Consider the following 13,282-nt stretch of genomic DNA (forward strand, 5'->3'; position numbering starts at 1 on the left):
CCCTGCAACCTAAGGGTTTAAACCTAGATTTTAACCTACACTCTTGTACCTGATGTGCTTTTGATTATGTGGTGCAGTTGTGTTTTATCAGTGTATGTTGCTTTTATACATGTGGGTTTATGTACATTGTATTTATGGTTTTAATTATTTTTATTTTTCAGGTTACTCTGTGACAGTCGGTGGCTGGATGGATGGGGTTAAGTTTGGAGTACTTATATTCCATGGTGACAATAAATGGATTTTTATATTTGATCTTTTTTCTCTCACGCCGGCCGACTGTCTCACGGTACTGTGGAAATATGTGTTTTTCCTAAGATGTTGGGTAGTTATTTCATGCCTGATAGTATGTTTTCTGTATTTTAGCCCCCGGTTTGCCACATTAGATTAGGATAGTTACTCTGGATAGATGGATATAACCCCCATCCTGTGCTGTGTTGTGCCTGCGTGATTTGGCTCCCTTGATTGGCCCGGTTATTCTGGTCTGTCTTGGAGGCTTGGTGCGCGTGCGCTCCAGAGCAGTAGTTCCCTCTGCACCTTTGATGATGGTCTAGGCGCCTGCGCGGGTGGTGGGAGCGGGCCGGCATTGCGGTCATGTGGTGCGGCTCGGGCCGTGCGCTGTGCGCGTGCGCTCTCCTCCGGCGCCCTATTGGTGGGTGTCCGATGGTTCGCGCTTGCGCTCGGTGACATGGTAACGGGCGGCCGCTCCGGTCATGTGATGTGGGCCCGCTGCTTCCTCCTGCGCCGACGCGGCCTGATGATGTGGGTGGTGAGTCCCGGGTGACCCGGTGGTGGAACACAGGGATGGGGGCTCTCAATTGTGTTAGAATCCCTCTGATTGGTGTCTCTGTTTGGGGTGTGTTATATTGGACACATGTATTGGTTGCTGATTGTTTTGGCGCAATGAACCAGGATTGGACGATGTGATACACCATGAGACTATTGAGGGTTGGTCTGTCCCCATGGCAATGGTGTAAATAAATAATGACAGCTGACCGATCGGGTGTAAATACGTGAAGATCAACCTACGATCTTGATGAGGCATGATAAGTTTTATACACTGTATTGGTAATTTTTGCTATTATGTGTATGTATATACCACTGTTGTTTGTTGTTTTTACGATATTTGTTAATTGTATTAGATGGGCGGTACTGAGTGGTGATTGGTGCACAGTGTGGCATCCACACTACTTAAGACAGCCCTTTGTGATTTATTGTATGCTTGATAAAGACCATGTTGTGGTCGAAACGTCGCATTGAACCATGGCTTAAATAAAGTTCATCTTGAAGATTTTACTTCTTGGTCTATGGTCACAAGAAAAGGATAAAGACTTAACATTTTTGTATAAAATTTGTGAAAAATGTGCACTATTTTGTAGAATTTTTAGCACAAACTGTAAACCGTGCAAAACGAAAGTGACAAAAAATCTGCACAAATAATCAGGCCCGATGACTGGAGAGCTGATAACTTTTTAGTGGCTCAATTAATGCCTTCATGGTCACTGTAATATCTGTCACACTACACGACACTAAGGTATCACTAAGAAGACACCGTGTAGCACATTTATTCAATAGGGGATACAGTTTCTCTCCAAGTGGCTACTATGTGATCTTCATGCAGCTGCAGTATTCCTGATTCAAGGCAGTGGGATAACATCACAAGTAAATGGCAAAAAAAAATGTACATGATGGCAAGTTAGTTCTAACCAATGGAATTGAGCAGAAGTTTGTTCTTTGTGTCTTTGAAAGTATTAACCCCTTAATAACCGACGATAAGCCTTTTAACGGCAGTAGTTAAGGGTACTTTAAAAAAAAAAAAAAAGTGTATAGTGCCCCCCAGAGTAGGATTTTCTCCAGGAACATGATTTGAGTCAGTTTTTATCGACCCCCGGTAATTAACCGTTTACCGGCAACCGCAAAAAAAAAAAGCACGATTTGCCATTTAATTTCTTTGTCCTCCGATGTGATCGCACATCAGAGGACAGAGAAATAGGGTCCCAGATCCCCACCAGCCCTCGTGCATCCCCCTCCCCCCATGGGCGATATCATCTTCCGGGAAGAAAATGGTGGGCGCATGGTCAGTGTGCCAGATCAGCCAGCACTCGGCAGATCTTGGCTGCCGGGGGTAGCCGAGACCCCAAAGAACATGATTGGGGTCTTTTTTTCCAGACCGGTTTTGCGATCGCCGTTACGTAAAGTGTAACGGCAGCCACAAAAAAAAAAGTCATATGTGCCATTTAATTTCTCTCTCCTTTGATGTGATCGCACATCAGAGGAGAGAGAGATAGAGTCCCCGATCCCCACCCCCCGTTACCTCCGTTGTCTCTCCATGGCCCCTCTGAAGTCCCCTGTGCCTCCGGCTCCTTCCGGGAGAAAATGGCGGGTGCAGGCACAGTGCGCCCGCCGAGATCTGCCAGTCAGCACCCGGCAACAATAGGAAGATTTTTCCTATTGGTTCATTTTGGTTACCGTGATAGAGTCTATCACAGTGATCAAAGTAAACAAAATAGTAAATAACCCCCCCCTTTTATCACCCCCTTAGTTAGGAAAAAAGAAAAAAAAGAAAATGTATTTATTCCCATTTTCCAATTAGGGTTACAGTTTGGCTAAAGTGAGTTGGGATAAAGTTAGGGTTATGATTAGGGATAGCATTGGGGTTAGGGGTATATTGGAATTAGGGCTGGGATTAGGTTTTTGGTTAGGGTTGGGATTAGGGTTATGGTTAGTGTTGGGATTAGGGGTGTGTTGGGGTTATGGTTAGGGTTGTGATTAGGATTATGGATAGGGGTGTGTTAGGGTTGGAGTTAGAATTGGGGGGTTTCCACTGTTTAGGTACATCAGGGGGTCTCCAAACGCGACATGGCGCCATCATTGATTCCAGCCACTTTTGCGTTCAAAAAGTCAAATGGTGCTCCCTCCATTCTGAGCTCTGCTGTGTGCCCAAACAGTGATTTACCCCCACATATGGGGCATCATCGTACTCAGAACAAATTCATCAACAACTTTTGGGGTCCAATTTCTCCTGTTACCCTTGGGAAAAAAAAATTGGGGGCTAAATATCATTTTTATGGAAAAAAAAATGATTTTTTTATTTTCACGGCTCTGCAGTATAAACTTCTGTGAAGCACTTGGGCGTTCAAAGTGCTCACCACACATCTAGATAAGCTCCCTAGGGGTGTCTAGTTTCCAAAATGCGGTCACTTGTGAGGGGTTCCCTACTGTTTAGGCACATCAGGGGCTCTGCAAACACAACATGATGCCTGCAGACCATTCTATCAAAGTCTGCATTCCAAAACGGCGCTCCTTCCCTTCCGAGCTCTACTCTGCGCCCAAACAGTGCCCCCCCCCCCCCCCCCCACATATGGGGCATCAGCGTACTCAGGACAAATTGCACAATAACCTTTGGGGTCCAATTTCTCCTGTTACCCTTGTGAAAGTAAAAATTTGGGGGTGAACAGATCATTTTTGTGGAAAAAATATGATTTTTTATTTTCACGGCTCTGCGTTATAAACTTCTGTGAAGCACTTCGGGGTTCATAGTGCTCACCACACATCTAGATAAGCTCCTTGGGGGGTCTAGTTTCCAAAATGGGGTCACTTGTGGGGGGTTTCTACTGTTTAGGTACATCAAGGGCTCTGAAAATGACGCCCGCAGACCATTCCATCAAAGTCTGCATTTTAAAACATCACTACTTCCCCCTTCCGAGCCCCGATGTGTGCCCAAATAATGGTGCCCCCCCACAGATGGGGTATCGGCATACTCAGGACAAACTGGACAACAACGTTTGCAGACCAATTTCTCCTGTTACCCGTGTGAAAATAAAATTTGGGGGCGAAAAGATAAAAATTTTTATTTTCACTGCTCTACCTTATAAACTTCTGTGAAGCACTTGGGGGTTCAAAGTGCTCACCACAAATCTACATAAGTTCCTTAAGGGGTCTAGTTTCCAAAATGGGGTCACTTGTGGGGGTTTTCTGCTGTTTAGGCACCTCAGGGGCTCTCCAAACGCAACATGGCGTCCAATCTCAATTCCAGCCAATTCTGCGTTGAAAAAGTCAAACAGCGCTCCTTCCCTTCCAAGCTCTGCCGTGCGCCCAAACTGTGGTTTACCCTCACATATGGGGTATCGTCGTATTCAGGAGAAATTGCACAACAAATTTTTTGGTTCATTTTCTCTTTTTACACTTGTGAAAATAAAAGAAATTGGTTCTGAAGTAAAATGTTAAATGTTAATTTTTTCCTTCCACATTACTTCAGTTCCTGTGAAGCACGTAAAGGGTTAATAAACTTCTTGAATGTGGTTTTGAGCACCTTGAGTTGTGCAGTTTTTAGAATGGTGTCACTTTTGGGTATTTTCTATCATATAGGCCCCTCAATGTGACGATAAATGTGAGGTGGTCCCTAAAAAAAAAATGGTTTTGTACATTTTGTTGTAAAAATGAGATCGCTGGTCAACTTTTAACCCTTATAACTTCCTAACAAAAAAAATGTGTTTCCAAAATCATGCTGATGTAAAGTAGACATGTGGGAAATGTTATTTATTAACTATTTTGTGTGAAATAGCTCTCTGATTTAAGGGCATAAAAATTGAAAGTTTGAAAATTGCTAAATTTTAAAAATTTTCGCCATATTTCCGTTTTTTTCAAAAACGCAAGTAATATCGAAGAAATGTTACCACTAACATGAAGTACAATATGTCACGAAAAAAACAATCTCAGAATCAGCGGGATCCGTTGAAGTGTTCCAGAGTAATAACCTCATAAATTGACAGTGGTCAGAATTGTAAAAATTGGCTTGGTCATTAAGTACCAAATTGGCTCCAACACTAAAGGGGTTAAACTTCAAAATATGTACACAGGCCTTTTTCAGATGTTAGTGTTTGCCATCAAGTTTGTGCTTTCAGGTTTTTTTTTTTTTACATTGGCAAATTATATTTTATGGAATTCCGTAGACTTCTTCTGTGGATCCTCTTGCAAATATGTACACATCAGATGTCAGTCAACTCCTGAACGTGTGAACTTACCCAGAAGGTGCACTCATCTTCCACCTTTTGTAGCTTCAGTGGGAGCAAAATCAAAGAACCTAGGAATAAACATAAACCAAAAACAGAGAACATCCTTCAAATACGTCTTGCAACAACTGCAGAGACATTGACGCTAAAATGTGAATCCCACTCATCATAGTCTCGTCTACGTTTCATAGCTTACATGGTTGATCCAAACCCATCTTGTCCTACATGCTGTACTATTCCTCGTATGGACAAAGTCACAAGGTAGCACAAGTTACAGACCCCCGTGCAGCCTCACATCTCCAATCCCTGGTCTGTTCCTTCATCCAGGTGATAGAACTGCCAGTATTGACTCATTAGTATAAGCCGAGATTTTAAGCCCACTTTTTGGGGCTGAAAGTAACCCTCTCGGCTTATACTCGAGTCATACCCAGGGGTCGGAAGGGAGGGGGAGCGGAGCTGTGTAATAATACTCACCTGCTCCTGGCGCAGTCCCTGCACGTCTGTTCCCCGGCAGCTTCTTCCTGTAGTGAGCGGTCACATGGTACTGCTCATTACAGTAATGAATATGGACCCGACTCCACTCCCATAGGGGTGGAGCCGCATATTCATTACTGTAATGAGCGGTACCATGTGACCGCTCACTACAGGAAGAAGCTGCCGGGGAACATATGTGCAGGGACTGCGCCAGGAGCAGGTGAGTATAACTCAGTGCGCTACATTCACCTGCTCCCCGTTCCACCGTCGGCGCCGCTGCATCTTCCGCGTCCTCTGCAGTGACGCTCAGGTCAGAGGGCGCGATGACGCGATTAGTGCATGCTGCCCTCTGCCTGAAAGTCAGTGCAGAGGACGGGAAGACACAGCGGCGGTGGAATGGGGAGCAGGTGAAAATAGCAAGTGCCGGGGACCTGAGAGGTGAGTATGTGATTTTTTTTAATCGCAGCAACAGCATATGGGGCAAATATCTGTATGGAGCATCTTACGGGGCCATATGCAGCATTATATGGGGCAATTTTCTGTATGGAGCATCTTATGGGGCCATGTGCAGCATTATATGGGGCAAATATCTGTATGGGGCCATGTGCAGCATTATATGGGGCAGTTATCTGTATGGAGCATCTTATGGGGCCATGTGCACCATTATATGGGGCAAATAGCTGTATGGAGCATCTTATGGGGCCATGTGCAGCATTATATGGGACAAATATCTGTATGGGGCCATGTGCAGCATTATATGGGGCAAATATCTCTATGGAGCATCTTATGGGGCCAAAATCAGCATTTGTGCAGCATTAGACGGGGCAAATGTCTGTATGGAGCATCTTATGGGGTCATAATCAACATTTGTGCAGCATTATATGGGGCATATTTTAATATGGAGCATCTTATGGAGACCATCAAACTGTATGGAGCATTATATGGGGCGTATTTTGTATGGAGCATCTTATGGGGCCATCATGAACTGTATGGAACATTATATGGGGCATCTTATGGGGCCATCATGAACTGTATGGAGCATTTTATGGGGCTCCTGATTCAATATGGATATTCAAAAACACTTAAACTACTGATGTCTCAATTAATTTTACTTTTATTGGTATCTATTTTTATTTTTGAAATTTACCAGTAGCTGCTGCATTTTCCACCCTAGGCTTATACTCAAGTCATTAAGTTTTCCCAGTTTTTTGTGGCAAAATTGGGGGGGTCGGCTTATACTCGAGTATATACAGTATGTAACTTTGTACTGCGTGCCCTGAAGTTAAAAGAGGACTGCTTTCTGCATCTGTAACAAAACAGCAGCTGCGCTAGAGAGATAATCCGATGAAGTGACCTTATACCATCGCTCCCAGGATCATGTCACTTGTGTTCTTTTATCCAACAATCATTATATAGGACTGTGACACTATACAGAGGCAATAGTGTCTCATACATGATGCTAAACAAATGACTGTGGCTTTAATCGTAACAAGTGAGATACAACCTCCCCTGGCTACAGTGTAATAATCTGGAATAATTACTAATGGATTATATGCAAACAAGGAATGAGAACAAACATGGGCCGTGCCATCATCACTATAACATGTACTGCACAGCAATCCATCCCAGAATATCGGAGGAACGCACGGCCTTACATTATCTGGTGACGTCTTACAGTCCACCTTCACAGTAGGCTTTTCCCACAATGAAGGTAAAGTGAACAGGAGCAGACGGGTAACACGTATAGGAAAAGCATACAGGGCACTCCTGTAGGTGAGGTGCCCAATCCGTGAATAATAATAATAATAATAATCTTTATTTTTATATAGCGCTAACATATTACGCAGCGCTTTACAGTTTGTACACATTATCATCGCTGTCCCTGATGGGGCTCACAATCTAAATTCCCTATCAGTATGTCTTTGGAATGTGGGAGGAAACCGGAGTGCCCGGAGGAAACCCACGCAAACACGGAGAGAACATACAAACTCTTTGCAGATGTTGTCCAAGGTGGGATTAGAACCCAGGACTCCAGCGCTGCAAGGCTACTGGTATAACTCTGCACTCAGAAGGATGCGTGGCAATAAATGTGAATTTATTTACAATTAGGTCAGTCCGGAGAGGCAGCTAATGACGTTTCGGTCCTACACCGACCATCAGATAATTGCTGTAATGTAATAGGATGGGACTATGTAGTACTCGCACTGCTGAGGTGCCACGGACTGTGTCAGCTGGACGGCTCCAGGATAACAGTGCTGCGGTATTCTGGCTAAGTCACTATTGGGAAGGCGCTGATAGGTCACACATACAGGGCATAGCCTTACTATCACACACAGCAAAGCCTAAAGTCTGTACAAATAGGTGCTACATAGGGCAAAGTCCAGTTCAGCATAGCACCAGAGGCCTCTTCGGTTTAGTCCTAAAACAACGGGATGGGATGATAGGTACAGAAGTCTTATCTAATAATGTCCCAAGGGGCACACACACAAGTCTGATAAGAAATGTACTTTATAAGTAACCATATTTTCTAAATATCTTCTGCCAGAACCGATTCTGGCAAAAATGATCCGACAGCTTAAATCTGTAGTTGTAACCCTCCATCCACCACTAATACGTGACCAGTAATGTATGGAGATCGGAGCAAGAAAGCGACAGCCTGTGCGACATCGTCCGCCTCTCCAAATCTGCCCAGCGGAATATTCTGATCCACAGAGGTGTCTTCTACACTTGACGTCATGTCCGTGTGGATAAATCCTACAGGGAATTGAAGGCACAAGTAATTAAATTCCCACTCCACAATTACAGGATGCACAGTAATTATGTGGTGCTGTTACTCTGTCATCTGCAGTGCTGCCTGAAAGAAGAAAATGAAGAAAAAGGAAGAGCACTCACCGTCCATACAAAAGGTCCTTTCTTTATTGATTATGGCATAACACTAAAATAGCAGAGGATGGCAGGGAAAAACAGTGGAGTAAGGACGACGGCCGTTTCGCACTCCTGTGCTTCTACGGGTCCGATGTGTTTCCCTGCCATGCTCTGCTATTTTAGTGTTATGCCATAATCAATAAAGAACGGACCTTTTGCACAGACGGTGAGTGCTCTTCCTTTTCTTCATTTTTTTCCATGTGCAACTGTTTTTCTTCTGAATGAGCACCCGTAGTCCGATGTGGCTAGAATATGCTTCTTTGCTTGTGGGAGGTGAAACAGAAGTAACAGGCTGAACGTGCGCTCGTCTATTTTTTGCACTGCCTGAAAGAAGCATCGCTCTATGAAACTGCTTCATAGGCCACGGACCCATCTCCTGGCACATGTGAGCTGGAGTTACCTGCAGGCAACTCATTTTATGTTTACAGGCTACAGTGGTCTTGGCTACAAACCTTTTTAGGTATAACTTAATGCTGAAAGCAGATTTAGGTACAAAAGCTGTTAAAGAATAAACTTCTTTATTTAGTTATTGATCAGCCTTTCTAAAATTATGATCCTTTGTGATATATTCCATTACATTATTTTGCTTGCTTCTCTCAAACAAAATGCTGATAGTGCTGTATTAACTGTTTAGTTCATGCTCATTTAGAAGCTGCTTTGAACTGCTGCTCTAGCAAACATCCTGTCACGAGTTTACCACAACAAAGAAGAGCCAGAAGACCGCAGTGTCTGATTTCTCCTACTCCTGCACTGATCAGAAGCACTTCATCTTCTTATTAAATGGTGTAAATTTATTTTAGCAGTGCAGGGGTTAATCTGCTCTGTTGAGTGCTCCTGGAGTGTTAAGGCTTCTCAGCTGTGCAATATTAGCCACTCCTATCTCCTATATAATCTGCGCTCTGGCTAGCAGTCATTGTCAGAGGCTATTTTATGCTACATGGCTGGGGGTTGTTGGTGGTTGTTGTTGGAGAAGGCGATTAGTGGATTTATCTGTGACTGTTGCTAGGTTTTGAGTGTGTGATCATTCCCTTCCTTCTCCTACTTTGGTTTAACCCCATCATCCACTCCCCAATGCATTCCCTCCGTTGTTTGTGTGAGTATATTTGTATGATTGGTATTTTTCGTTATCCCTGTTCATATCACTTTGTTAGTCTGGTTGGTGTATTACAGTACAATACTACTCTCCTCTTCCCTGAGTAAGGGAAGGGTACAGAGGGTGGATTCAGGACCTGAGGCAAGGTATGTGGCCCTGGCATCTTCACCATCATCAGTAATCCGGGAAGCAGGGTGAGCTTGGCCCCCCTAGCATTGGGGACAGGGAAGGAGCCCCTGTACCTGGCAACAGAGTTATGCACATCCCTACTCAATTACTAGTCACAAACAAGCACACCGTTTTAGCATGGGGCAGGGGAGCCAAGAAGCTCACACAGGGACTGTATATGTAATAGTAAAACAACAAAAGGAGAAAAAAGTATTTTATCAATTCACCGCTCCAGTTGCATCATGTAGTTGCTTCAAAAGATTACTAGTTAGTCAAGCACACGGACAGATGGGATTCCTGGATGGTTCCAGGTGAGATAATTACAGGACATAGTTTGCAGTATTCCAGCACAGCATAAAAACATGGTTAAAATAGATATGATTAGGAGCTCTAAGAAGGCTTGAATCATGTAAGAGATGCTATGATATAGGTGCACACTATAATGTCTAATGGATTGGGACAATTTTTTGCATTTTTAGCCTATTTTTCTATGCTGTCAGAAGGTTACAACCTATATGCTTTTTTAAAATAGTTTTTGAGTAGGGATTCTTGCTAGAGCAGCAGTTCAAAGCAGCTTCTAAAAGAACATCTCTTTCTGCATGATGTTTGAGAGAAGATAGAAAAATAAGGTAATGAACTATATAACTGAGATTCACCATTTTGCTAATAAAAAAAATAAAAATTATTTACTTTTTAAATGTTCATCCGGGTGACAGTTGTCTCCCCCTACCTCCTCATAATGATGCAGACTTCTAAGACAAATAGGAACAAGACAATACTAATAGTCAATTATCACCAAGGAACAGACGTGCAATGTAATAATCCTCATTTTCCATATCATTTACTGACAGAGGACAGAAGAGACCATGCTTTACATTATCAGCAAGTCCTACCAGCATTTACCTAGTGAGTACATGCAGCTTTAGATGATAAAGGCATGCATGGTGCCAGCATAGTACCAAAAAGAGAAACCACTCGCTAGGCATGAGATCTCATAGTAATACTGACCCCAAACTGTATTTCTGATTTTCTATGTATCTTTATTTTTAACAAAGCTGATCAATCAGCAGATTTTACATTACAAATGTTGTTATACACTGTACATCTATTAGACCTGATGACACTAGTGTGCTTACATTGAAAATCAATTAAAAGTTTTCTAGCCTGATATTAAAATTAGCTCTAGGCAGTCAAAAATACTCATTTTATTATCAGCCAGGAAAATGTTCATCGGAAAAGAAAAGTTATCCCTTTAAAAATGACAATAAACACCCAAAGCTATACATAAGAGGGGGAACAAGAGGATCCCCTCAAATAACAGTATGGTAGGAAGGAAAAAGGGCACCTACAGTAACCCTGTAAGACCCTAATATTTAGTTGCCCCTACCTAAGCTACACAGGTTGGCACCTCACGGGGGAAACATTGTATTGTAAAGATTTACTCCTTTATGGAAGTATATTCTATCTATGATCATTCACACTATACGCTGTGCTGTTTGTTATTCCCATAGTATCAAGCTGCTGGTATACAGTGGTTTTGGTGACAGCGATCTCTGAACAGTTTTATATTAAGTTTATGCTGCTGATTAAGAACATAACCTTGGGTTTGCCAGATTGGCTAGTTTTTTAGATATTTAATAATTAATTACATTAATTGAAAAAAAACAAACAATTATATGAGATATTTCATTACCTAAGACACTGTTAAAGGGACTCTGTCACCTGAATTTGGCGGGACCGGTTTTGGGTCAGATGGGCGGGGTTTTTGGGTGTTTGATTCACCCTTTCCTTACCCGCTGGCTGCATGCTGGCTGCAATATTGGATTGAAGTTCATTCTCTGTCCTCCATAGTACACGCCTGCGTAAGGCAAGGGAATCTGTCAGCAGGTTTTTGCTACCTCAACTGAAAGCAGCCTGATGTAGACAAAGAGAAGCTGAATCCAACAATGTCTCACTGAGATTACTGGGTGCAGCTGTTCACACACAGAGTGTTTAGACTTAGCATGAGGCAGAGCTCAAAAGCTGCACCCGCCCACACCAGGCTCTCTATATACACTGTCCATAGACAGTGAGCTGCCTATCACAGGAGGGGCGTGTTGGACCAAGGCTCACAATCCAGCTAGTCACAGCAATGATAAGCTACTGGTGCTATAACAATCATTGTAAGCAAACAAAAGCACTGAGCTTGGTAAGAGATGTGTGTTACCCCTACAGCATGCCGTCTTCAGATTACATAGCAAAAAATCTGCTGACAGATTTCCTTTAAGATTTTTTTGTTTTAGTAGTTAAAATAATTTAGAAAAAAAACAATTGGTGTGTGTTTCCATTATCTGTAACATTATTCTTGCATCTATTGAGCTATGAGGGTTTGTTTAATATGTTAAGATGACTTTTGTATTATACCATTTTGAAGTAGATATCACATTTTGAATGCTCTTTACTGCTTTTTTGTTTGGGGAGATGGAGGGCAAAGACGGAAAAAAGCACTTCTCGCATTTCATTTATTTTATTTTGTTTCACTGTTCAATCTTAAAGGGAATCTGTCAGCAGATTTTGCCTTTCAGGACTTATCTACAGCATTATAGAATGCCCCCGGTCCGACCTGCAAGTGAAGAAAAATAAGTTATATTACACTATGTTCCAAATTATTATGCAAATGACAATTTTCTCGGATTTTCCTAAATGGTCGGTGCAAATGACAGTCAGTCTAATAAAAGTCATCACCCCTTAGAGTATACATCGAATTTTATTGAAGAAACCTCCCAATGATAACAGTATAATCTCCAAAATGAATAAAAACTTAAAATGCACTGTTCCAAATTATTATGCACAGTAGAATTTCTAAACATTTGATATGTTTTAAAGAACTGAAAATGCTCATTTGTGGAATTTGAAGCATTAGGAGGTCACATTCACTGAACAAAAAAGCTATTTAACTCCAAAACATCCTAACAGGCCAAGTTACATGTTACCATAGGAACCCTTCATTGATATCACCTTCACAATTCTTGCATCCATTGAACTTGTGAGTTTTTGGAGAGTTTCTGCTTGTATTTCTTTGCATGAAGTCAGAATAGCCTCCCAGAGCTGCTGTTCTGATGTGAACTGCCTCCCACCCTCATAGATCTTTTGCTTGATGATACTCCAAAGGTTCTCTATAGGGTTGAGGTCAGGGGAAGATGGTCGCCACACCATGAGTTTATCTCCTTTTATGCCCATAGCAGCCAATTACTCAGAGGTATTCATTGTCATGCATGAAGATGATTTTGCTCCTGAAGGAACGTTTCTGCTTTTTAGACCATGGAAGAAAGTTGTCAGTCAGAAACTATTTACTTTGCTGAGGTTATTTTCACACCTTCAGGAACCTTAAAGGGCCCTACCAGCTGGTTCCCCATGATTCCAGTCCAAAACATGACTCCTCCACCTCCTTGCTGACGTACCAGCCTTGTTGGGACATGGTGGCCATCCACCAACCATCCACTACTCCATCCATCTGGACCGTCCAGAGTTGCTCGACACTCATCAGTAAACAAGACTGTTTGAAAATTAGCCTTCATGTATGTCTGGGTCCACTGCAACTGTTTCTGCTTGTGAACACTGTTTAGGAGTGGCC

General features: G+C 42.6%; 1 protein-coding gene across 3 annotated transcripts in view; it reads right to left on the bottom strand.

Annotated features, from left to right (window-relative positions):
* Positions 1-6,722: 6,722 nt before the first annotated feature.
* Positions 6,723-13,282, bottom strand: part of CBR4 (carbonyl reductase 4) — a 66,833-nt gene continuing 60,273 nt past the window's right edge. For 2 of the 3 annotated variants that reach the window (XM_077279478.1, XM_077279479.1), the window contains exon 6: positions 6,723-8,237. In XM_077279478.1, coding sequence (XP_077135593.1) covers positions 8,059-8,237 — 179 coding nt within the window. In that variant the 3' untranslated portion in view covers positions 6,723-8,058. Of the gene's footprint in view, positions 8,238-11,362; positions 11,528-13,282 lie in introns of all 3 variants that reach the window. The other variant, XR_013220009.1, reaches the window with a different exon arrangement.

The sequence above is a fragment of the Ranitomeya variabilis genome, chromosome 1 (genome assembly GCF_051348905.1).
Source record: "Ranitomeya variabilis isolate aRanVar5 chromosome 1, aRanVar5.hap1, whole genome shotgun sequence".
NCBI lineage: Eukaryota > Metazoa > Chordata > Amphibia > Anura > Dendrobatidae > Ranitomeya > Ranitomeya variabilis.